The sequence below is a fragment of the Actinia tenebrosa genome, unplaced genomic scaffold (assembly GCF_029948245.1).
Source record: "Actinia tenebrosa isolate PJP-AT-01 unplaced genomic scaffold, QUT_ActTen_1.0 PGA_scaffold5__44_contigs__length_20552954, whole genome shotgun sequence".
NCBI lineage: Eukaryota > Metazoa > Cnidaria > Anthozoa > Actiniaria > Actiniidae > Actinia > Actinia tenebrosa.
Genome location: NW_028292582.1, coordinates 12,825,509 through 12,849,919, shown reverse-complemented (window position 1 = coordinate 12,849,919; position 24,411 = coordinate 12,825,509). Strand labels below are relative to the sequence as shown.

The 24,411-nt window shown below is 38.4% G+C and overlaps 2 protein-coding genes across 2 annotated transcripts in view; one reads left to right on the top strand and one right to left on the bottom strand.

Moving 5' to 3' along the window:
- Positions 1-1,148: 1,148 nt before the first annotated feature.
- LOC116302208 (uncharacterized) lies at positions 1,149-4,710 on the bottom strand. Its single transcript, XM_031711438.2, has 6 exons — positions 4,572-4,710; positions 4,364-4,422; positions 3,527-4,022; positions 2,612-2,939; positions 1,616-1,706; positions 1,149-1,348 (listed from the first exon to the last, which is right to left on the bottom strand). The coding sequence occupies exons 2-6, from the start codon at positions 4,364-4,366 to the stop codon at positions 1,286-1,288; spliced, it is 981 nt and encodes a 326-aa protein (XP_031567298.2). The 5' UTR covers positions 4,367-4,422; positions 4,572-4,710; the 3' UTR covers positions 1,149-1,285.
- A 268-nt stretch (positions 4,711-4,978) lies between these two features.
- Positions 4,979-24,411, top strand: part of LOC116302210 (coiled-coil and C2 domain-containing protein 2A) — a 34,865-nt gene continuing 15,432 nt past the window's right edge. Inside the window, exons 1-29 of the mRNA XM_089038175.1 lie at positions 4,979-5,405; positions 6,021-6,063; positions 6,151-6,234; positions 6,654-6,734; positions 7,603-7,668; positions 8,122-8,209; positions 8,753-8,892; positions 9,532-9,552; positions 10,033-10,101; positions 10,587-10,700; positions 11,432-11,521; positions 11,920-12,037; positions 12,502-12,638; positions 13,371-13,502; positions 14,097-14,139; positions 14,620-14,786; positions 15,442-15,495; positions 16,044-16,114; positions 16,873-16,938; positions 17,625-17,699; positions 18,265-18,333; positions 18,550-18,634; positions 19,287-19,353; positions 20,054-20,146; positions 20,881-20,947; positions 21,944-22,036; positions 22,308-22,392; positions 23,072-23,222; positions 23,856-24,027. Coding sequence (XP_088894301.1) covers positions 5,389-5,405; positions 6,021-6,063; positions 6,151-6,234; positions 6,654-6,734; positions 7,603-7,668; positions 8,122-8,209; positions 8,753-8,892; positions 9,532-9,552; positions 10,033-10,101; positions 10,587-10,700; positions 11,432-11,521; positions 11,920-12,037; positions 12,502-12,638; positions 13,371-13,502; positions 14,097-14,139; positions 14,620-14,786; positions 15,442-15,495; positions 16,044-16,114; positions 16,873-16,938; positions 17,625-17,699; positions 18,265-18,333; positions 18,550-18,634; positions 19,287-19,353; positions 20,054-20,146; positions 20,881-20,947; positions 21,944-22,036; positions 22,308-22,392; positions 23,072-23,222; positions 23,856-24,027 — 2,558 coding nt within the window. The 5' untranslated portion in view covers positions 4,979-5,388. The remainder of the gene's footprint in view (positions 5,406-6,020; positions 6,064-6,150; positions 6,235-6,653; positions 6,735-7,602; positions 7,669-8,121; positions 8,210-8,752; positions 8,893-9,531; positions 9,553-10,032; positions 10,102-10,586; positions 10,701-11,431; positions 11,522-11,919; positions 12,038-12,501; positions 12,639-13,370; positions 13,503-14,096; positions 14,140-14,619; positions 14,787-15,441; positions 15,496-16,043; positions 16,115-16,872; positions 16,939-17,624; positions 17,700-18,264; positions 18,334-18,549; positions 18,635-19,286; positions 19,354-20,053; positions 20,147-20,880; positions 20,948-21,943; positions 22,037-22,307; positions 22,393-23,071; positions 23,223-23,855; positions 24,028-24,411) is intronic.

Here is a 24,411-nt window from a genome sequence, read left to right as displayed (position 1 = left end):
TTCTGTTTTTTTATGGCTTTTTAGTTCTGCAAATCATTGCCTGTGCACCCTCCTGATCCCTGGTTATGCCACCAAAAAGCTATCTTAGCTCCTATAAAGTGCATATATTTTTGGGAAAAAATCCTACATTTTCCTATATTTAGAACTTGTACAGCCTATATTTCCTATCAAATTTGTCTAAAAAGTGGCTGGGATGCCTGGTGCATGTGTTATCTCAAATAATTTATGAAAAGAAATTTAAATGTATTGTGTGCAGTTATAAAGCAGTTGAGAAGCAGGATGCTGTTTGATGCTTCTCCCAGCCCTTTTTGAATGCTCTACATGTTCTGTTTTGGAAATAATTTCATACCAACAATCTTATTTTTGTAGGCAAACTTTATTTACATGTACTTTGGAGTACAAACATGATGTTCAAATAATTTCTAATAATTCAAAAATCTCTTTAACCAAACCCACACTAACTTGGAATATAACAAAAATTTCAATATCACCAAATAATCATGAAAAACCATAAAAATGGAAAAATATAAATGAATTTAACGATTACTCGCTGAAGGCAAAGTGATTATTGGTGAATATTTACAGAGAAGCCAGTCTGAAAAGTGAGGTAAATATTCACCATAATCACTAAGCCTGAGTGAACAATTGTTTTAGTATAATATTAAACTTGAATATCAAAATTCAGGATAAGAAAACGTTTTTAGTAATTACTTGTACTTTACCCTGCGAGCAGAGGTTTTTTTCTGACCCTCCATGGCTGGCTGGTCGGGGGAGAAAAAATATTTAAAAATAGTAAAAAAAAATAGTATTTTTTCTACCCGTAAACCTCATAATCACTGCTTCTCAAATAATCACTGCTCGACAGTACACTAAACTATATTCAACTTTAAAATTATACTAAAATCATATAACTGTAATAACTTTACGTAATATGATGATTCATAACTCTTGAATCCTGTGCTGCTGTGAAACCCTGGAATTATTAGCACTGGTGTCCAAAACTGGTTTCCAGTTTAGTTCAAACAATCTAAATCCTTTGAGTAAAGAAGTTGCTTGTGATACTACTTCTCGAGTTATGTCTAGTAAAGGCTGAATAGCATTTCTAAGTCCAACAAAAGAGTTCCAGACAAAACTAAGACTAGGCTGAAGGAAACTATTGAACAGAGCTGCTAGTACCGGCTTGAGTAAATGGTCACCAAATATGATAATGAATCCAACTAGAAGTCTGACCAGCACTTTACGAAATGTAAACTTGATGAACTCCAATAGAAAAATAAGTCCAAAGTCAACTAGAAGGCCTATAGTACCAAAGAATTCCTGCCAAAAGTATGTAAGCCACCGCTCTGTCCTAAGACGAGAAAATATTGAATAATTATAGTAATTATTAATAATTGCAAAACCAAGAGCCCTGACATTTTCATTATTCTGGTTCATGGATTGTAGATTGAAGTTATTTGGCCAGTTAAGGAAGTTGCATAATAAGTGACTAACAGTCAACGTAAAAGAAAAGAAAATGGAATTAGTATCTTTTGTACTTATGAAGAGATTTTGCCTCAGACCTAAATGATTTTCCTCATGACTTAAAGTGAAACCCAACGATAGCTTTTTTACTCACCTCTCTCCTATAGTTTTCATGTAAGGTTCTCTTCCATTCAGGTACAACGCTAAAATACTGGAACTTACCATGATGAAACATGTACGTATAGCTTGAAAAAAGACAAGAGAATTCCATGTAAGAGGTCATAATAGTATAATATAATCAATGACTTCAAGGATTCCAATGCAGGAGTATCAAAATCTAATGTATTAGAGTTTGACCTAAATAAGTGACCTGAATCTGATTCATTTGTGTTTTTTTTTTTTTTTTTTGTTGCACTGTAAAAGCGCAAAGTTGATTAAGACCTTTCCTGAATTGTTAACTATCAATCACGTGACTTTTTGGGATTGACTCAGGGGGGCAAAAAAGCAGTTGACTGAGGTGCAACTAGCTGATGTTAAGTCAAAACATGTCAAAATAAGTCCTCAAACTATTGTATTTGACTTTTTCTATGACATGAAACCAGAAAACAAGAGATCAAAACAACCTCCAATATTCTACAAGCCATTAAAAATGCAGCTATCAAGTAACGTCTATTGATAGCAACCCATTCGCTTGACTGGTCAGGAAACAATAGTTTCAAGAAGAGGTTGGATTCAATTGATAAATAAGTGAAACAAGTTCAGTCTTGACTTTAAACCACTGTTTCGCGGTCATGCAAGCGAATTTGGGAAGGTCTGTTGCTCAAGGGCAGATCCAGGAAGGTGGTGGTGAGTGGAATGGGTGGCTATATAGGCTAACCATCCAGTCTGGCTAGCCATAACAGAGAAATAGTGTAAAATCTAAAGAGAAAGCTATTTACTGGTTTTCTTCTTAAAATAATCACCCCCTTGACATCATCCTGCAATATTGATGCATTGAAAGCATTCCCAAGAGAGTCAAAAGACAAAAACATTGCAGCCATTGTGGTGCCATTACCAATGGATTTTAATGAGAAATCTTTTGTTAAATGGCACCAACATTGCCGCAATCATGTAACGTGCAATCCAAGAATAAGACAAGCAAGCAACTTACCCATTTCCTTTCTTTTTCTGATATGGAACACAACAAGCCTCATCATCAGGTATGTCAACATCAATGGCATATTCTTGAATATCTCCTGTCCCTTTGAAGCTCTTGTTTGCTTGTTGCTTGTGATTGGACATTCTTGGGGATGTAGAAGGAAGAATTCCAGGACCATCTTCCTCTTCCTGGTCACTATTATCCCAGGAATGGTCAGATGGTAGTCTTGGTGTAAGTGTGTTGGCAGGGTCAGGGGTTTGGTTCCTTATATATGCTTTTTTCATTTTGTGCTGTTTTTGTTCAGGTCTTCCTCCTCTGGTGTCCTGCTTGGGTAAAGCACCTGGTGGACAAAACATGCAAGGTTGTCTTACAAGAAGCCTTGAAAAATAATTACCTGCCCAGGGACATATTTCACAGTAGGGACTCCTTAAAGGTCTCTGACAGGAGTGAGGTCGGTGATGCCAGAAGATGATGCAAGCATGTTTTCAAAATGGTTTTTCATGTGCATATTAGTTAAGTCTGGCTCGTCAAAGGTCCTGTCATCTAGATGACAGTTATAATGTTTAGCCTAGATGACAGTTATAATGTTTAGCCTAGATGACAGTTATAATGTTTAGCCCAAATGTTTTGGGCATGCACTGACATCTACCAAGATAAATGAATAATAGATTGTTGTGGACGTCTTGGAGACATAGGGGCTAAATACATAAACTATTAATGGGTTGCAAGCATCCCCAAGAGAGTCAAAAGTCAAAAACATGGTGGCCACTGTGGTGCTGTTAACAATGGATGCTAATGAGAAATCTTTCATCAAATGGTACCAATTAATAATACATCAAAAATTTCAACATGCCAGGCGGCCTACCAGACTCAGCATATTTTCACAATATTTTCACATATATTATGCTTGAAGTATTAATTACTTACCTTTGAAGTCATAAGGGGGATTGTCATCACCAGTTCGATGAAATCCCAAGTTGGTGTGTCCACTTCTCACAGGATTCAAATCCAATTCATTCATTTCCAATGCATTTTCTTGTCTTCTACTTCCAACATTACTACTTATTCTATTTGAATTAGAATCTACTGGAATTGGTGAAAGTTGTTGTCTTCTATCAGCAGTGCTGTCGTTATAATCACCCCTGTCAACAAACGTTGTCACACCTGGAGATTTCCCATACATTTTCCCTGGTCTAAGATTCGTAGTTGTCGCTGCCTTTGGAGCGGATTTGACATTACTTTTAACAGGTGTTGATGTGTTTTTAACGTTAGGTGTTTGGATGTGAGTTGAGTTGGTGTTTAGTGAAGTTGGTGGATGTGGTCTTGGGGAAGGCTCATTGTCAGATCGTGGTTCTGCTCCACCAGACAGACTGTCCCAATCTGAGTCACTATCAGCCTCCTCTGTCGACTTCGTAGCTCTAAACTAAATATATCATAACACTATATTATTTACTGTATCTTACTGATAAGATTATACAGTAAGATTTATAGTAATATATATATTTTTAAATTTGTAAAGTAGAGTCGATCTAACGATACGATCTTATTTGAGTTAACGATTACGGTAACTCAAATACGAATAAAAATAAGAAAAATATACAGAAAACACAAGAATGGGCCAAAACCACGACATATAAACTAATAATAATTCGAATTTATTACTGTAATATTTTTTGCCAGAGTCAGGAAGCATGAAAATTTTTCTCAAAATTTAATTTAGCTTCTGCAACAACGGTCGTTAAAGCTTGGGTTTTTAAACCTTACCATTTTAGTCTTTAGCAATGCAGTATACTGTATAACTTCAGTCTTATTCAGCTGAGGATCTATAGAAATCAAGATCATAAAACTTAACTTATTAAAAACAATATGACAAAAACAGCTCAACAATATTGTTGTCGTTGACAAGGCAATATTCCCGGTCGGATAATCTTCAAAAAGTAAATAATATTTACGATCGATCGTTTCAACTCACCGTTTTTAAACCTCAAGCAACTCAAATACTTCCAGCAGTCATCAAATAAATTCTTTTGGAGGAAAAATAGAGAACTTTTATAGCTTTTTTTAGATTTCTACGACTTTCCTACAAAACTATTTTCAAGCAAATGAGCGGCGAATCTTCGCAGAGGATTGTTGGAAAAATACACAGGAAGCCCGCTTCAAAAAAATTTACAACAATTTACTATTCCAAGAAAAAAGCTCAGGCAATGGACTTACAAATAAAATAAAGCGAAAAACGCAAACAAAACTTGATTTTCTATCTTTTATTATTGTTTGTTGTGGTTTTGAGCAACAATTTATGACAAAAAGAAGCTAGATTTGGGTATCCTGTGGCATTTTTTGTACCGTGGTGGTCTGGTGTTTATTGTGTACGGCGCGAAAATTCCTTCTACAAAAAAAGTCCACAAATTGTCTTTGTTTGTGGTGACTGTAAATCTATTTTTCTCTTGTTTTGTCTCAGTTTCGCTAATGTTATTACTGAAATTTTATGCTCGAATTATTAAGGAACAACGTTGTGGAGGTTAAAAAGGCTAAAAACGACAAAAACAGTCCATAAACTGTGCAGAATATGTATCCAAGAGAAGTCTATGTCGAGCTTGTACAACAACTGGGCCTAAAAAGACTAAATAGATAGATGAAAAATGCAAAAATAGCCAAAGAAATTACGTTAAGAGACCTAATATGCTTAACTATGAATATATTGGACAGAGGAAATGAAAATATTATTTATCTGAAGCATTATTTTTGAGAGTATTTTGGTGACAAGTTGTGGAAGAGAAAAGTTGTTCAAGATGGATGACACAAACAGGTGAGTTTTTTTTGAAAGGATTCGGATCCAGTCATAATTTACTAGCATTCCTGTCACGTATTTACTAGAAAACATTATTTATTCGACTGTATTAATTTGCAGTCAAAGTTTATTTTTATAAAAATGTGTACAATACATTCTATTGTTGTTCTTTGTTGTGGGCTCCTTCCCTGCTAGCAGAGTCTCTCCTCTTTCTCTCCCTTCTTTTAGGCGGGGAGGAGGGAGACTCTGGCACCCTGCTGTCGAAAGGAAATTACGCTATGTTTATTGAATTAGTCTTTAGTCATGGGTAGCATTGGTGGCGTAGTGGTTTACCGCTCACCTCTTACCACTCGCTGTCATCTGGGTTCGAGCCCTGGCTCAGACTGGATCATATGTGAGTTGAGTTTGTTTGTTGCGTTGTTCTTTCCCTTGCCATGAGGGTTTTCTCTGCGATCTCCAATTTCCTCCCTCCATAAAAAGCAACATGCGAGTTGAGTGTTGTATGTTGTAAATATAGAATGTAGTGGTAGTGCGTCTGGAGGGAACCTCACGGAAGAGCCCCGCGGAGTGGTGGTTGTAAAATATAAGTTTTTTTAGTACTTTCTAATACTCCATCTCATGCAAAATATTCAGTGTACTACTTGAAAAGATGAAGAAAAGAAGAGCTGCGATGGAGGTAAGGCTTTTGAGGAATTATTTTATATTTTAGAGGTTGTTTCAGGGTAGGTACAGTATCTAAATTAAAATACCCTTGCTGTTCCAGGCAACCATCATGTCAGAGACCAACTCATATCAATCTGATGCTGATGAAACAATGCATCAAACAAGGACCCACTCCAATACTTTGGTGAGAAATTGATCTGATTATTTTCAAATCCTTGGTTTGCAATCAATCCCAAGAGAGCACAATAACAAAAGGGATGTCCACCATGTTGGAAGATATAACAAAAGAATTCATTGAAAAATCTTTTGTCAAATTCTTCCAACATGGCGGCTATGACGTCGTTTGCAAACGAAGAATATTGTGTCTTTCATTCAAGCTGACGAAAACTTATTTAAATTTCATCCTTAATAAAGAAAGATTGAGGATGCAAATTACACTTTCTTTCTGAGAGAGGTATTGTTTTTCTGAGATTTTGATCAGATTAAAAAAATACTGATTGACATCATATACTTTCTTTGTAGTTATTTGAACCTAGACATTCTCAGGATAATAATAATCATCATTGAACACGACTGAACATTATATTTAAAATGTTTTCGCAGACACCATCAAGAATGGCAGATGACACAGTTACTCAAATTCAAACATTAAGCCCTGGTGGGGCAGACGAGACACTTGTACAGGTATGCTGCATATAACCTGTGTATTAGTCTTACTATCAGGGGAGTACTCAAGGGCGGATCCAGGGGGGGCAAAGGGGGGCTGAAGCCCCCCTTTCAGCAGGAAAAAAATGAAGCTTTTTTATCTTGTTTTCCATTGTGTTGGCAGAAAAAACTCAATTAGCCACCCCTAAACTCAATAAGCCCCCCCTAAAATTTTGGCTGGATCCGCCCTTGGTACTATCATGGTTAGGGATGGAGTAGAATAGAGTAGGATTAAGGTTGGGCTTGAGATAAGTGGGTAAACAGAGTGGGATGGGTAGAACAGGGTAGAGTATGGTAGGATAGGATGGGTAGAGTAGGGCAGGGCAGGGGAGGTGAGAGCAAAGTAGAGTAGGGGGAAGTCAGGGAAGATGGGTAGGGTATACAGGGGATAGGACTAAGGATAGGATAGGATTAAGGATAGGGTATGTACACATGTAAAGGTGAAGGCCTTATTTAGCATCAGTATTCCTTCACCTAGTAACTGGTCTTCAAGGGAGCTGACAGTGTACTCGTTACCCCCCTCTCTCCATCAGTGCTTTATTTTAAGAGTTTTCAAAGCTCAAGCTACACGGATTAGAGAGAAGTCAAAACAGTCTTAGAGTAGGGTAGCATAGTGTAGAGTATGAAAGGGATAGGCGTAGAATAGGATAGGAACAAAGAGAGGTTAGGACATGATAGCTAGGGGAGGGGAGGGTAGAGTAGGGTATTAATTTAACAGTACATAGAGTAGTCCATTGAATATGAAAAAAACTAGGGAATGTGGACCACACACACACATATATTATTATTGAAATTATTATTAATCATACTCTAATCAGACAGCAAATTATTTATTTCTGTGATAAAGGATCTGGATCAAGACCATGACATGCTTCAAAACTTACAAACCAGAAGACAGCAAAGAAAAGAAGAGGTGAGATACTGGAAGTGATATATTATTAGAATTTACTTATGATATAGAAATCTGTGTGGAAACAGGGAACTCAAAAAAAATTCTAAACTTCATAAAAGAATTTTTCTCAGTTTCCTGTCTCCACATATACCATCCAGCTTAGTTGAACTTCAGAACAAACTCAAGATCAACCAATCAGAATTAAGGATTCAATGCCGTATTTTGCCATATTAGCATTTTCCATGATTCTGCCAAGAAAACCCATGAACTATGAATTCTTCATTCTTTAAATTGATCGTAAATGCAACTAGTTGAACTCATGGCAGAATTCTAGTTCAATCAACTCCGGCTCTGCTAGGAAAATGCTAACCAATAATAATTGACCCATAATCTCTTTGGGGGAATTCATTTAACTCAGTTGGTTATTATTATTCACATTTTATCACCCTAAATTATAATCTAACTTCACTTTAGCTTTCTCGTACCCTGGAGAGTGGCCCGTCAGGTGGTGCATGGGGAGAACAAGCCCAAAGCCAGCAGCCATCCACTTCTGCACTGCCAGGTAAAGTCTCTAGAGACTGAGTATTGTGGTGGATCCAGGGGTGGTTGCTTGAGTTCCATGGAACCCCCTTTTGTGAAATCTAGTGAAGCCAATCATGTTCTTTACATTCAAAAGAATGAAATTGGAAGCCCCCTTTTGTGAAGCCAATCTTACCAGCTTTTCCTGCATGGCGGCCATTTTGGAACCCCACTTTTTAAAATTCTGGTCCCAGGAGGGTCCCAGACTGAGTGAGAGATGTCGTCATCATCTTCATCATCATTTTCACTTTTTTTTGGTCTCATCTACGTACACTCTACACGTAACACTTTACTTGTGTTGACGAGGACTTTGTAAATATTGATTGGGACTCACAACACAATTCGTTGAATTCAGATCCAAGGTCCAAGAACCCAGATTGAAAAACTCTTACAACCCTTTAATGATAATTTCTTAAATTCAATATATCTAATGCTGAGGAAGTTTGCCATGAAATTCTTTTTACTTAGTGCTCAACACAGTTTGCTTGGTTACCAACTCAAACCATCTATTTCCATTTCTTTATAGAATCTCCATCAGGTCCTGGGCCACGCCTACAAAAGTTGATGACTGGTGATGATAGGCTATCACCTTCAACAGCTGGTGACAGCATGAATCTAAATGCATCTATCAGAGAAAGACTACGCAGTAAAGTCAGGGGGAGACAGGTAATGTAATCTATCAGTAATTAATTCATAAATGTGCAAGTGGGTGAAGCGAAAGTTAGAAAGCGAAGTTAGGCAGAAAAACTGTGCCAGAGATCTTGAACAGCCAAAGTTCATTCTAAAGGCAGAGGCCACCGTTTTTCTCTATTAGGACCGACTTTTGAACAAAATATATATAATTTCCTCCATTTACTTTCCCATTTGTTTTGTTTTGTTGTTTAGAAATATGTTATCCCATGCACGCTGCAGGATTCAAAATAATTTTTCAGAAAATGCTGAAATTTGCCGGCTTTTGCTGGAGTATGGCTCATTTTTTAGGTCGGCTACTTCCAGAAAAACTGCTTTGAAACCTGCTGACCATGTGAATGGTCTACTGGTAATACTGTTGTTGAAGAGAAGGTCAAGTAGGGAAGGATTTTTGTTTTTGATTAACAACATTACTGGCAAAGGTTCTGAAATTGAACCCTGTGTGGGCCGATGACATAAGAAGCCAGGATCCTGGACCGTGGGCAAAGATAGAAAATACAGCCCACTTGTGCATCCAATTAGAATGCATTATTCTTAGGATACTGGAAGGGGGTGGGAGGATGGGGGAATTTCAGTTTTTTCTTGTTTAATCCTCTTTCTTTATTTGTCTTTCAGGCAATGGGTGCTTTGGAGGAAGTAAGTGAAAATGCATATAAATAATATGATAAAATGTTATTATGATCATGTTAATGCTAATCCCCTCACTACAGGGAGTCCTATAAAGAAAGTGCTAGGATATAATACTCAGCTCCCTAATTTTTGAAGACATGAACAGTCGGATGGACAAAGGGACAGACAGACACATAGATAGACAGTCAGATGGACAGACCATAGTTAACATACATTAACTATGGATGGACCGACTGATTGACTGGTTGATTGAATGAAAGAAGAAAGAGAGAAAAGAAGGGAGGGAGGAATGAATGGATGACTGAACGAATGAACAAATTGATGGATAGATGTTTGATTGAATGAATAGTGAACGAATGAATGGACGGATGGACAGATGGATGGATGGATAGATGGATGGACAGACAGATCATATTACTAGAAGTTAGTTTGCATTCCTTCTTCTTTAAGGATTTTTCCAATGTCTGTTTCTTTTCTCTCTCGTAGACTACACCTGAACGCAGACTGAAAGGCCTAAGAGATCATCCACTACCAACAAGATTTGATGAAGCAGGGGTAAAAACATGTAAAATAGCAATGACATTGTGACTTTAGAATAATAATTGTCACTTGATGTTGTTGATGAAAATATTGGGAATGGTGATGGTGATAATGATAAGATGTGATGGTATTGTTGATATTTATGGTGATATTAGTATACAGCATGCTTGATATTATTGATTGGGGATATAATAGAAGGCATGGATGCTCTTTTGAAAATTTTGAAAATTAACCCTAAGAGATACCTGGGTCTTCCCCAGGTGATGTTAAAAGGTACCAAATATTTATGATCTAGCTAAGTGATATAAGTCAGATGATGATCCAAAAATAAATATCCAGAATGAGGAGCCTAACAAGGTACAACAAGCATCCCATATGAAATAGATTTAACTTTGACATAAGTTTATATCAGTAAGTTAGACAACTCACTGGGTTAATATGTCACTCTCTTTAAATAAAGTTTATTGATTAATTGATTGATTGATGATTCTAACTTTCAGCTGGCAGGACTAGACGAGATGGAAGAAGAAGAGGATAAAGCTTTGCAAGAGAGTATTGCAAGTGTCAATAGATGGAAGAAAATGGCAAGAATGACTCATATAAGACATCCTGATGTAAGGGTTATGCATTACATACTGATTTCATTGATACAGGCTGATTGAAACACCTGTCATGATAGATTAATGGACAGGCAATAGGCTACCATCAGTTTCAGTGCAACTACTATAACCTTTTCAGCTTGAGCATAATAAAGAGAGCATAAATAAGAGAGGGAAACTTCTTAATAATGCATGCACTATGTAAATTCCCAGTTGGGCTATTTATGGTAACCGGATGCTGTTTAAATTTCTACTTACCCTACTCCCGTGTGTCATCGACTTGCGTGTGTATGCTCTTTCCATTTATTGTTTTGATCGCTAAAAATGAAACGAAAAGAGTACGCGCGTGCAAATTGATGACACACGGGAGTAGGGTAAGGCGAAATTTAAAATGTATCCGGTTACCAAAAATAGTCCAACCGGGAATTTACCTGGCGCACGTGTTATCAAGAAGTTTCATTCTCTTATTTCATATTTCATTCCATCGTGTTTCATATAAGGCTCGTAATTTACCTATTATGCATGCTCTCTTATTTATGCTCTCTTGGCATAATGTTTTCTCATTTCAGGACAAGTGTTTTTCTCGTGAGAATAAGGATCTTGGTTTGAGTTTTGAATTAGAGAATGACACATGGTCTGAAATGGGGAAACATTAAGGGCAAGGTCTATTCAGGATATCAGGATAAACCATATCCAATAATAATTGGTTATTAATAACAAGAATGTTTCACATGAATGTATTTAAGGGAGCGCCGTCAGAAGAGGAGGCATATAACTTCTTTGTTGGTAGTATGGATACCGAGGGGACTGACCAGAAGGACGCAACAACAGAACAGGTACAAATAACCAGACATTTACCATTAGAATCCTCCAATAACCAATGTGCACCAGCAGGAATCTTTAGCACAAAGCATGATAGGAAACCGAGTACTTATGGTTTTTCAGCTCTCTAAAAATTCCTCTGACGATTTTTACTTCAACATTTTCTATGAAACTGTAAGTATTCTACAGACAAAAATAAGAGTAATTTTTGGTGATAATTCTATTGATTTCTTCGTTCTAATTTGTGTAGTACTCGGTTTCCCATCATGCTTTATGTTCAATCAATAAATAAATAAATAAATAAAAATTAAAAAAAATAAACGACCTAAATTAACAATTAAATAATTAGTGATTATGATTTGGAAGGAATTATCCTTAGTCATTCTTTTTGTATTTTTTGTTTTCATAAAAGGTAACTGAAGTTCCTGATGAAGGTTTGCCAACATTTTGGGGCAAACCACGTTACGTTCCGCAATACAAGCAGCTGGAGATTGAATCAACTATATATAAAGTACCAAGTATCCTGGCAGGTAGGATTATATAGCAATTGAAAATAATATTCATACGATGACTTAGATTGCATATAACACATTGAAAGATTTTCCAGTTAAAAAAAAAAAAAAGATAAAAAATTCAAATTTGATGTTTTGGCAATTTCAGATGGGAACTGAGAGAAGCATGAGAGAAGCAAGCTTAGCAACTATAGGCGTAGCTCATTGTTTATGAGCCCCTTCTATTGATGGAATACTGTACTGTCATGCAGCATGCTTTTCGAGTGTTCCTCAGCCCCCATAGGGTTTAAATCAATACAGAAACATAAGCAGCCCTTTGACATTCATTGCTTTTATTAAATATTTTTGAATGATTTTGTGGGAGCGTGTCCTTGCATTCAGATATACAGTAAACATGGTATAAGCTAATCAGCATGCACGTTATTAAACTATTTTATAGTACAGGATAAAATATTCAACATGTTGCCCTTTATTTCTTTCAGTTCCCATTGATAAGAAAGTTCCAGAAGGGCGAGAGCCCAGGTATCTTGAAGAGGAAGGGTTTTATGTTGGTAAACCACCACCAGTCTGCTTCTCTAACCTAAATATCATGGAAGATAGGCTTGTTGGCACTGATAAGGTACATCCTGTTAATAGAACATAAATCTAGTTCTATAGACCCCTTGCAGTCTGTCGGAATGCTGCTCAATTTGGAGGACATAACAATAGGTTTCCAATTCTCATGAGATTGAAATTCTTTTGTTTTGTCCTTTAAATTGAGCTGCTTTGACGGCATACAATGGGTCCGTAGACCCCTTCATGACCCCTTCATGTCACACACTAATGTAGGCAATTTGTAATCCCTTCTTCCCATCCATCCATCCATCCATTCATTCCATCCAATCCATCCAGTTATCCACTCACCTGACCATATTTTCATCCATCCTACCCATCTATCCATCAATCCTAACCATCCCTTCAATGCAACCATTCAATAACTCATGCATTTCATTCTATCCACCCATTCAGTCAATTGCCCATCCATGTCATCCCATCCAATCCAATCATCCATTTACGAACTCATCACTATTCATCCCATCCTATCCTATCCATCCGTCCAGTCATTCACTCACCCACTTGCCCATCCCATCCTATATATTCACCCACCCACCCATTCATCTCAACCCATCCATCCAAACACCTACCCACCTTTTCATTTCATCCCATTCCATCCCACTTCATTGCACCCATCCAGTTACCCACCTGTCTGTCGATTTCATCACATCCATCCATCCACTAAGCCACCCACCCACATATCAACCCGTTCATCCATTCATCCATATAAATATTTATTTCATTCTTTTTTTCCCAGAAACTCATCTGGTTTGGTGAAGATGGTCATCTAAAACGTCTTGCTAACCCACTTAGAGAAAAATCCACCCGACCCACCCCAGTCATAGCACCTGAAGAACTGGACCCTCTCTTACAAACCCAGTGGAAAAAGGTAATATATAATATTAGTATTCTTACACAAGTGAATCTAATAAATCCACCCGACCCACCCCAGTCATAGCACCTGAAGAACTGGACCCTCTCTTACAAACCCAGTGGAAAAAGGTAATATATAATATTAGTATTCTTACACAAGTAAATATAATAAATCCACCCGACCCACCCCAGTCGTAGCACCTGAAGAACTGGACCCCCTCTTACAAACCCAGTGGAAAAAGGTAATATATAATATTAGTATTCTTACACAAGTGAATCTAATAAATCCACCCGACCCACCCCAGTCATAGCACCTGAAGAACTGGACCCTCTCTTACAAACCCAGTGGAAAAAGGTAATATATAATATTAGTATTCTTACACAAGTAAATATAATAAATCCACCCGACCTACTCCAGTCGTAGCACCTGAAGAACTGGACCCCCTCTTACAAACCCAGTGGAAAAAGGTAATATATAATATCAGTATTTTTGCACAAGTAGATATAATAAATCCGGCGCGCTCATTGGAACGGATGTGCTACTGAATCATATCAGGCTTGTATCTAGCAATGCTATGATTCTTAGCTTGTAATATCTCTCTCATTATAGGCACACACTGAACCTTTTGATGCCCGATATATAGACTCCTCAGGTTGGTTTTGTATGTAGGTTCCTCAAGCTTTAGTTTTTTGTAATTTTTGTACTGTTATTTGACGTAATCATTAACCATTTGAATGAGTAATTTAATTAAAATGCGGAAGAGGACAGGAGCGAAGGAGAATAAGCAGGATAGAAGACAAGAGTAGGAAGAGTAGTAAGGGGGAAAAGGCAAGGAGGAGGAGGAGGAGAAGAAGAAGGAGGAGGGGGGAGGAGGAGGAGGAGGAGGGGGAGGAGGAGAAGGAAGAGGAGGAGGAGAAGGAAGAGGAGGAGGAGGGGAGGAGGAGAAGGAGGAGGAGGAGGAGGGAGGAGGAGGAGGAGGAGGAGGAGGAGGAGGAGGAGGGGGAGGAGGAGAAGGAGGAGGAGGAGGAGGAGGAGGAGGAGGAGGAGGAGGAGGAGGAGGAGGAGGAGGAGTAGGAGAGGGAGAAGGAGAAGGATCTATTTAACCGTTCTTTACCGATATGTATTGTGTCAGGGATCCCAGAGGGTCAGTACCAGCTGGATGTAGATAGTTCTACCATCACCTTCACCCATCATCCTTTATTCAGTAAGGAACACGTACTGGCATCGCGCCTTCAACAGCTGTACAAACAGTACTGTCAACGACGCAAGAAGGCCTTGTCTGCGCACCTTACAGACAAGGTGAGGAACTGAGACTTTATAGGGCTCATTAGATTATTTGTTCCGTCGTTACGGTTTGTTCGTTTTCATAATGAAAAAGAGACGTTAACAATAGAGTTAGGCCCCGTCCACACGTATCCGGAAATTTTTTTTTGCGGATACGAAAATATTCGCGTCCACACGCAGCGTATTCGAATCGTTTTCGCTGTCCACACGTATCCGGAAATATCATGATCCGCCCTGATGCACGCTAGTGCCTAGTCCCTTTGACGGATAGTTTTTCTTATTGAGCATGCGCAAAATCGTGTTTACGTCATCGTATTCGAAAATTTGCGGATACGACCGTCCACACGTATCCGTATTCGGAGCGTATTCGAAAATGTCCACTCTGGAGACCGTTTTCGACAATTTCCGGATACGGATACAAAAATTTCCGGACACGTGTGGACGGGGCCTTAAAAAGAGGCTTTACGGTTTTCACGCGTTTAAATAGTTTATGAAACATGACATTTCGATTGCAGCTCTGGTAGTCTTTTTGTTTAAAGAAAAAAATGTATTTTATGCTAAAAATGTGATAATTTTTGTTCTAAAGTAAATATCCTTACTTTGACGAGTCTTTTGTGTTGTTTTTGAAGACATTGGTAATAAGTTGTAATATTTTTGCCTTGTCTTGCAGCTCACAGCTTTAAAGATTGCTCGAAGACAAATCCAAGAGGGAGAGATGGAAGCAGTAAGTATACATAGTATATGACACCTGTATTGAGCTGTTAAGCTGTGACGTATTTCCGGGTCCAACTACTTACAAAAACCGCTAAAATAGAGGAGGAAATGTTGTCAGTAATTTAACTTTTACCAGAAACTTTGGACAAACAGATCCTCTATGAAGTAAAAATTAAGAAGAACATTAGAAATGCTTTTCGTTTTGGACCCGGAAGTCGTTTTCCCTTACAAGTGACGTCACACTATATTGCAATAGAGCTTCAAAAAGATTATTTCGATTTCGTGAAGGGGGTAGGGGGTTTGCGGATAAAGATATTATGTGAATCTTTCCACGGGAAAAGATTTATTTTTGCTATTATTTTGAGGTAAAAGCTATTGTTTATCGAGCCGAAATCATGGAGAACTAGGAAATAGTGAGCTACGAAAATGAGAAAAAAATATTCGCTGATTGGCTAATTCATTCGGGCTGAGATAAATAAGCGAAATCACGTGGTTTAGTTTCATATGAACAATGTGATACACATATATTCATATCAAACATTTCTTTTTATCTAACAGAGAAGAAGTAATAAGAATAAAGAAGCTACTGACAGAGAGAAGCGAGCACGAGACTATCTCCAGCAAATCAAGTGAGTGCACATCACACTAACACTCGATATATCATGCATGATTCGTGTCAAAAACAGTTCAACTGGTACACGTACATCTGTAACAAGGAAACCGCTTCAGACGAAAACTTTATTCTTCACTGAGTTCTCTTAAGCTTAAGACACACGGTGCAACATTGCACGCAACATTGCACACAACAGGACTATTGCAACGTGTGTCTACCCCTGAACTTGTTGCACGCTACACTGCATGGAACAAATCTAAAGTTGAATCGATTTCTACTCTTGCAACATTGCGCGCAACGAATTTCATCGTGTGAACAGGGCTGCAACATTGCGTGCAACATTTTGAAATTTCGAACCAATCAGCTTGCAAGAAATGTATAACCGCTGACCAATTTTCTTAGCATAGCGCGCTGACACAAGCGATGTTGCGTGATTTTGTTGCAACGTGTGTCACCCCGGTTCAAATTTGTTGCGTGCAATGTTGCGTGAAATGTTGCACCGTGTGTCCGCATCTTTAAACTCTCTATAATACCGACACTGTCATTACGAACAGACCTCTTTCATACGTACACTGTGCCATTACGAACAGTAGACCTATTCACATAACAACAGTCCTATATAATACGGACACCTATGTTACTGAAACTGCCATATTACAAACACTTTCTTTAGTCCCCCGCACATCAAGAGATGATTTCTATTCTGTTCTTGTTTGTTTAGCGAGCCTGAATTCTGTTACGAACACAATGACCGATAGTTTTATTATGTTTCAGGGACGTTCGCAGACTAAGAGACACAGAAGATTATAGTGATAGAACACTGATAAAGAGCATGTTGCAGTAAGTGTACTAAATATCATTAACCATCTAAAACCCTCATTCATTCATAGATAGATAGATAGATAGATGCTTTATTTAGACACGGTAGACTCTTCAAGATTTACAATTAGTATAACACTAAAACAACTTAATTCTATTTACAACGTATACTAAGCTAACTACAAGTTAATTAACTAAAGGCTAATAATAATACAATATAATTACATAATAAAAAGAGTACCTGCTTTCCAAGAGTGCCGTGTTTACTACGTGTATAAAATTCAATTGAAGAAGTTGCTGCAGCCTATTCGAAATTGACTCCGAGTGCTTGCTTGACGCAACTCACATGGAAGGATGTCATAGCACTGCACCATCATAGCTAAAACTGTTCTTTAGATAATTGGTGCGTGGCCTAGGAATAGCTAGTTTGCCTTCGGTGTTTCTCAAAGAAAAATTTGTTATGCTGCTACGATCGATAAAAATAAAACTCCAAAGTTTGCCAGAGGTGAAGAAATATTAAAAAGTTTTTTGTCAATCCTGAATTTTGTCTTTTGCCTTATATTTTGAGAATAAAATTATACCAAACAATTATTCCCCTTAGACCTAGCGATATTGGTGAATATTTACCTCGCACCTCGGTTAATATTCACCGATAACCACTTCGCCTTCGGCAAAAAATTGTTAAATATGATCTTTCTTTCCATTAGGTGCTGGAAGGACATCAAGTCTCTACGTGACGCCCAGGGTTACACTACCACTCCTATCAAACTAGTTATACATAAGTAAGTAGGAATGTATTTGCTTGACTAAGTTTTCACTAAGTTTTCACTAACTAAGTTGTCGAAATGTCAGTCACCACCAACAACAGTCTTTCTCAAGACTACACTTTCCCGGATGATCACACTTCACAACCATAGTTAATAGATCAACTATATAATATTAATATTAATGTTAACTATGTTCACAACAAACTTCAACAGCAGGGTTCAAACCACTTACTCTTATCTTATTTCATTACGCGTGCTCTGATTGGTTGAGAACTTTGCTGTATTAGGTGAACGGAGCACTTTACTGACACCATCCACGCACGCAACGAATTTTGCAAGGAAGTGTTCTCCTATATTAAAAAGAATAAAGAATAAAAAATAAGAATAAAAAATAAAAAAAACACTTTGGAAGCGTTGAAAGCACTCAAGAAGTGTGAGAAGTATTTGTCCACGGCACGAGCTTCTTTAGTCGCATCCTTTCGTCGCATCCTGCATGCTGTGTTGCTGAACGGAGCGCGGAATAAAACCCTTTTGTTTTTTGTTACAATTTACGACTGTGTTCATCTTTGGTATTTTTTAGAGAAGAGGCGGATCCAAATGAAGTGGAGTTATATCGAATAGAACTGGAAGAAGAGCTACGAGAAAGAATGTAAGTATCTTCTGAAAGAGGCGCAATTTTGTTCATATAGAGGCTTTGCACCATCACGAGATGGCAGCCATGACAGGACTCACAACCAAATGGTCTATTTTCCCTCAGTAAAGCTGACAGCTGTGCAGTCTATACATTTTCCAATAGTTGCCCCCTCGGCATCTCATAATGTCTTGATTAAAACATTGACCTGGTCCCTTATCGCCTTGTTTCTAGAGAGGAATTTGAATCAGAATATCAACAGCAGCTAGCAACCTATGAATCTGAGCTAAGAGAATGGAAGCGAATCATGAAGAAAAGGGTACGTATGCTAAACAGTCGCACGAATTGTGGTTAATGAGGGACTTCTGATTTTGCAGTATGGAAATGGGGACGACCATATGGTTACAACCCAAGAATTGTTTTTACCCATCCAGGTGATCTCGGGGAACGCGCGCAAAAGGATTGCTGTAGTTGATCAGGCGTTCCTAGTTTCAGTTGTTTATCGGCGAACAAATAGTTATCATTTCACGATAATTTCATAAAAGAATTGAAACCACAACGCACCATTTGACTCATAGGTATTCGTTATAAGAATAGGTAGAATGTTTGATACATTGCTAGTCTATAACGTAGCTAGGGAAACAAAGACTCAGAATAATTTTTACTGACTGTTTTTTTTCGATGGACCGCCTGATCAGATTTCTTCCTGCGCGATGATTGGCTGGTTTTTGATAAGCTGTCAAATCGAAATCACCTGGATCGATTATTGGTGCTCTTCTGTTTTCCCCTTTTCTCGGTCAATCCATCCATTTTCCATCCCCTTGCTTTCATTCCATTCAATTCCTGATTTGCAAACCAGAAATAAAATATTGAAGACTCTAATTTTAACACTATATGAAATGCACTTGGTAGGGTAGGAAAATACTCTCTATTAGAGTCATAAATAGTTTAAATTTTGGAAACATTTTCAGAAAAGAAAACAAGAACAACTCGTGTCTCAAGGAGATGGTGAACAGACAAGTCTGATGGATGGAGAAGGTTTATGAGTTATTGTTTGCACCGACACAAGAGAAAAACGTTTGCGCATGCGTGCCTTTCAGCACTTCTGAAGAGTTTAACTGAGAAAATTATTGTTTGTTTTCTCCGAGTATTTAAAGAAAATTGGCGAGTATACTTTTGTGAGACAAAGATAATGTATTAATAAAGACAATACGAAGAAATTTGCCTTACGTTTCAAGCACTGACTCTAAATTTTGGCATTTTGTGTCCATTTGTCAGGCATGTTTGAAAGTCAAATTTACATATTTTTACAATAGCATGAAGGGGTTTCGACTAATTGCATATGCAACTAGAGCATGCGTAGACGTGTTTCTTTCGTGTCCATCTCATCATCATCTTTCCACAGAGGTTTTGAGTGACGTATTTCCGGGTCCAATTGCTCATGGAAAAAGCTAAAATCAAGCGAAAGTTTTCTCAATGATTCTACCTCCACTCGAAGCAATAGTCCCTTTAACAGTTACCGGCGCCATCTCGAGAGGCAGCCATGCCTTTGCATCGAAGCGAGGCGAACGGTGACCTTGCAATGATAGAGAACTTTTTTAATACCTTGGACAATTATTTACATGTCTCTATCATTGCAAGCTCACCGTTCGTGCCCGTACTATCCTAACTATATAATAGAGTTTCCTAATTCAAACCTGAATTGTATTTTTTAAATAATATTCTCTTTCCACTTTAGCACCTCACAAACCGGTTCGTCCTGCAGAATTCGACGAAGAAACCGAGCGACAAAAGATCCTAGAGAATGCGCGGAAAATGCGTAGAACACCAGGTAATTTTGTGGGAATCAATAATGGCAGTAGTAAAATCGGTTTGATTCCATGCAGAAGTCTGTTAGGTCCTTCCCTTGATTCCACCGCTATACCCGATTGGCTCAATACTTCCATTTCGAGTTCGCCTTTGCTCAGTCTTAGCCTCGATGCTGTACAAATGTGTTCTTTTCTATTATTAAGGTCCATTGTATAGTAAGGAATGTAAGTACTACGGGACAATACGAGTTGATTAAAATGCCACGGACTTTGTTTGAATAGCTGAATATTTTAACGCACAACCGAAACTAAAGGCGCGGACACACGGTGCAACATTGCACACAACACTGCGCGCATCAAATTTGATCAGGTGACACTGCAGCAAAATCACGCAAATTCTCGTGCGAGCCTACTATGCTATGAAATTTGGTCAGCGGTTATGAGTTTGGTGCAAGCTGATTGGCTGGAAATTTCAAAATGTTGCACGCAATGTTGCATCCATGTTCACACTATGAAATTTGTTGCGCGCAATGTTGCACGAGTAGAGCGCCCGATTCAACTTCAGATTTGTTGCGTGCAACAAGTTCCATGAGACACACACAATACAACAGTCTTTTTGCGTGCAATGTTGCGTCTAATGTTGCACTATGTGTCTGCACAAAAAAGAACTCGAAACTGGAGTAATCGGTTTTTTTATATATGGAATAAGGGCGCCGTATATAAATCATGAATCTATCTACTCGTCTCTTTGTCTTAGGTGAACCAATATTGATACCAGAGGTTCACAACACCACTAGTATAACACCACCAGAACAGTGCCCCAGGTATGTCATGATTTACTTCACATACAGTAGAGAAAAATTGCGGGATCACTATCTTTAACAAAAATAACACCGTCTTACACTTCTTTGGTCCTTTTTGTGGCTGTATTACTAAACGGTGCTGAGAGAAAACTGGTCTAGTTGTTTTATGACATAGAAAGAAAAACATGTTTAGTTCAGACCCCATCCACACGTATTCGTTTTTGCATGAAAACCGACGCAACTTTTTGTTGGCGGATTGGCCTTCCGTCGACACGTATCCAGCAAATACAGTCACCAAAAAACGAACTTTAAAAAAAAAAAATTGCTATCCAGAGTATTGGAACCAGTTTGAGACCGCGCCATATTTCTGATGAATGCATGCTCTATGAAGGGTAATGCGTTCTCGAGTCCTATTTTGCGGATACGTGTGTGGGGCGGGAAAATATTTAAAAACGGTTTAAAAAATTGGCGTTTTCATGGAAAAACGGATACGTGTAGACAAGGTCTTAGAAAACAAATGTTGTTATAATGGAAATATTACACGTTGCCGAAAATCAGTGCACGTTGCATGTTGCACGTGGCATGTTGAATGCTGCACGTGGCATGTTGCACGTGGCATGTTGCATTTTGCACGTGGCATGTTGCATTTTGCACGTGGCATGCTGAACATGACATGTTGCGCGTGGCATTCTGCACGTAGTAGGTTGCACAAGGGATTTTACACGTGGCATGTTGCACGTAGTAGGTTGCACAAGGGATGTTACACGTGGCATGTTGCACGTGGTATGCACGGCACAGCATCAACTTTTTCCGCAACGGCGTATAACAAATAGAAAGAATTGTCCTTGCAAAATCGTCCCGTATATAACATCACCTTCAGTTTTTAACTTTATTTTTCATAGCTGACTGTGCTCGTTTTTTCTTCTTTGCTGACATTATTTAGAATGCAGCAAAGCCTTTGCTAACCTTCTTTAAAATAGCTGTAAATCATAAACGATTTATTGTTTTGGTTGTTAGAACTGAAGTACTTCGCCGTAATGATGTCCAGCGGTGGTCAGCATTCATCAAAGTCTTATTCAATGAAAAGGAGGTCTCCAAAACATCTGTAAAGTACGTGAAATCTTTGAAGATAGTAACTTGTTCAAGCGTTTTCAGGCAAAAAGCACGTTGCATAGGACGGACAGACAGGTTTAGGGACTGGCTAGAGTTGGCTATGCAGTGCATCATGGGCTGTTTTAGGGGATGTATTTCCAAGATGGTGTCTATTTCATCCTCTAAAACAGTCCCACAATGCACTGCAATGCAAGCTCGACCCAGTCTTTCCCACCACCTTGGAATGACTAATATATAGGATAACATTATACTTTATTTATTTTTCAAGGCGTCTCACATCTGACTTCACCATTCATTTTGGAGAGATTCATAACATACAAATAGTAGAATGGCCTGAGAGCATTAAACTGCAGGTAGGTATATTTACGTGTTGCCTGAGTATTTTTCATTTGTATCAATCTTGTTCGAGACTGAAGAATGAATCCTGAAACAATTTATGGGTTGATCAATGTCAGGGCACAGCTAACTCACAGATCCAAGCCTGAAACAACCTCTGGGCTGATCTAAGTCATGGCACGGCTAACTCACAGATCCAAGCCTGAAACAACCTCTGGGCTGATCTAAGTCAGGGCATGGCTAACTCACAGATCCAAGCCTGAAACAACCTCTGGGCTGATCTAAGTCAGGGCATGGCTAACTCACAGATCCAAGCCTGAAACAACCTCTGGGCTGATCTAAGTCAGGGCATGGCTAACTCACAGATCAAACCCTGAAACAACCTCTGGGCTGATCTAAGTCAGGGCATTGCTAACTAACAGATCAAACCCTGAAACAACCTCTGGGCTGATCTAAGTCAGGGCACGGCTAACTCACACATTGAACCCTGAAACAACCTCTGGGCTTATCCTGAAAGTCAGGGCATGGCTAACTCACAAATCAAACCCTGAAACATCCTCTTGGCTGATCTAAGTCAGGGCACGGATTATTTGCAGATTAAATCAGGAACCCTCACACAAGGGGGAGTCCTAATAACTATATTAGAGTGATCCTTGCATAATAATGACATCATTCTATTTCTTAATTAATAATCAGATCATAGAAAGTGGAGTACCCAACAAATTACTAGTGGAATTGTTCATTCCAGTCCCTGAAATAGGCCGAGTAACTGGCCGCGCTGAGCTGGAGAGCCTGGAGTTTAGTAGTAATCAGATGATCGCATATAAACATGAAGGTGTAGGCAGTGGTAAGTTGTGCGAATCTTGCCTCATTCCCTTTTTAATGGTACTCCTCTTCTCCAATCAGGATCAAGTAATTTAGTTTAGTGCATTGAGGGAAAAAACTTGTCCTGGGACCCCCATAGTTGCTCTATACTTCATTGTCTTGCTGCCATGCACTTCCAGTGTTGTTGGTCCTTGTATTGTAGTGGTTGATGCTTCAGACTAGAGTATCAAGTACCTCCAAAGACATATGGTATTTTTTCAAATATATATATATATAATATATATATAGACAAATATATGTTAGGAATGAACTGTAGGGGGTGGGACAACAGTGATGTCTACGTACATTTGAAAGTAAAATGTTCCAGTTTCAAGTTTTTTGTTTCCCAGGGTTACCCTCAATTTTGTTTAAAATATTTACGTGTTCCAGTGAAGGTCCATGGAATTTTAAAATATTTGCATTGTTGAAGTTGTGCATTCTTTATTTATGAATGTTTTGTGAATATTTTGACACTGAAAAGAGTCTAACCCTGAGTAAATGAGTCTATAATCAAGGAACACAGTGGTAATGAGAATTCTATCAAGGTCTATCGTGGCCTAGTTTGATTGAAGCTTATCAAACCTTATTTCTAAATTTCCAATTTTTCCTTGAATAGGACATGTGATCAACCTCGGTATCCCCAACAACACAGGTGAACCACCTTTCTTTGACCAGGAAATCTTGCTCACATCAGGTTACCTGTTGACTGGGGTGTCCTGGGCACTAGATAATGATGGTCGGCCCATGGCTCCTCCGTTATCCTTGACCGGCGTTGACAAGAGCCTTAGGTAAGCAAAGAAATTATATTTTGATTTCATTGATTTTATCTATTTTTTCAGATTCTGATGTAACTCATCAATTATTTCGAGACCCCCATTTTCTCCCCCCCCCCCCCCCCCCCCGGATATATAATGAGCGGCCCCCTATTTAATAAAATTATTGTTGGCAATTGATAATAACTAAAAATATTTACCAAAACTACAGATTTTTTACATCTTCATACGTCATCATCATCATTATCATCACCACCACCATCATCACCAACAGTACCACGACCAGCAGCACCATCATCATCATCATCATTTTCATCACAACCAACACCAGCAACATCACCATCATCATCATCCATCATCATCATCTTTTTCTTTTCCTCCTCCTTCCTCCTCCTTTTC

Coding starts and splice junctions, on each gene's coding strand:
- LOC116302208 (XM_031711438.2), bottom strand. Junction 1,707..2,611: donor CAGAAAAAGAAAGGAAATGG/GTAAGTTGCTTG, acceptor TCTTTTTTCAAG/CTATACGTACATGTTTCATC. Junction 1,349..1,615: donor ATGAAAACTATAGGAGAGAG/GTGAGTAAAAAA, acceptor TTCTCGTCTTAG/GACAGAGCGGTGGCTTACAT.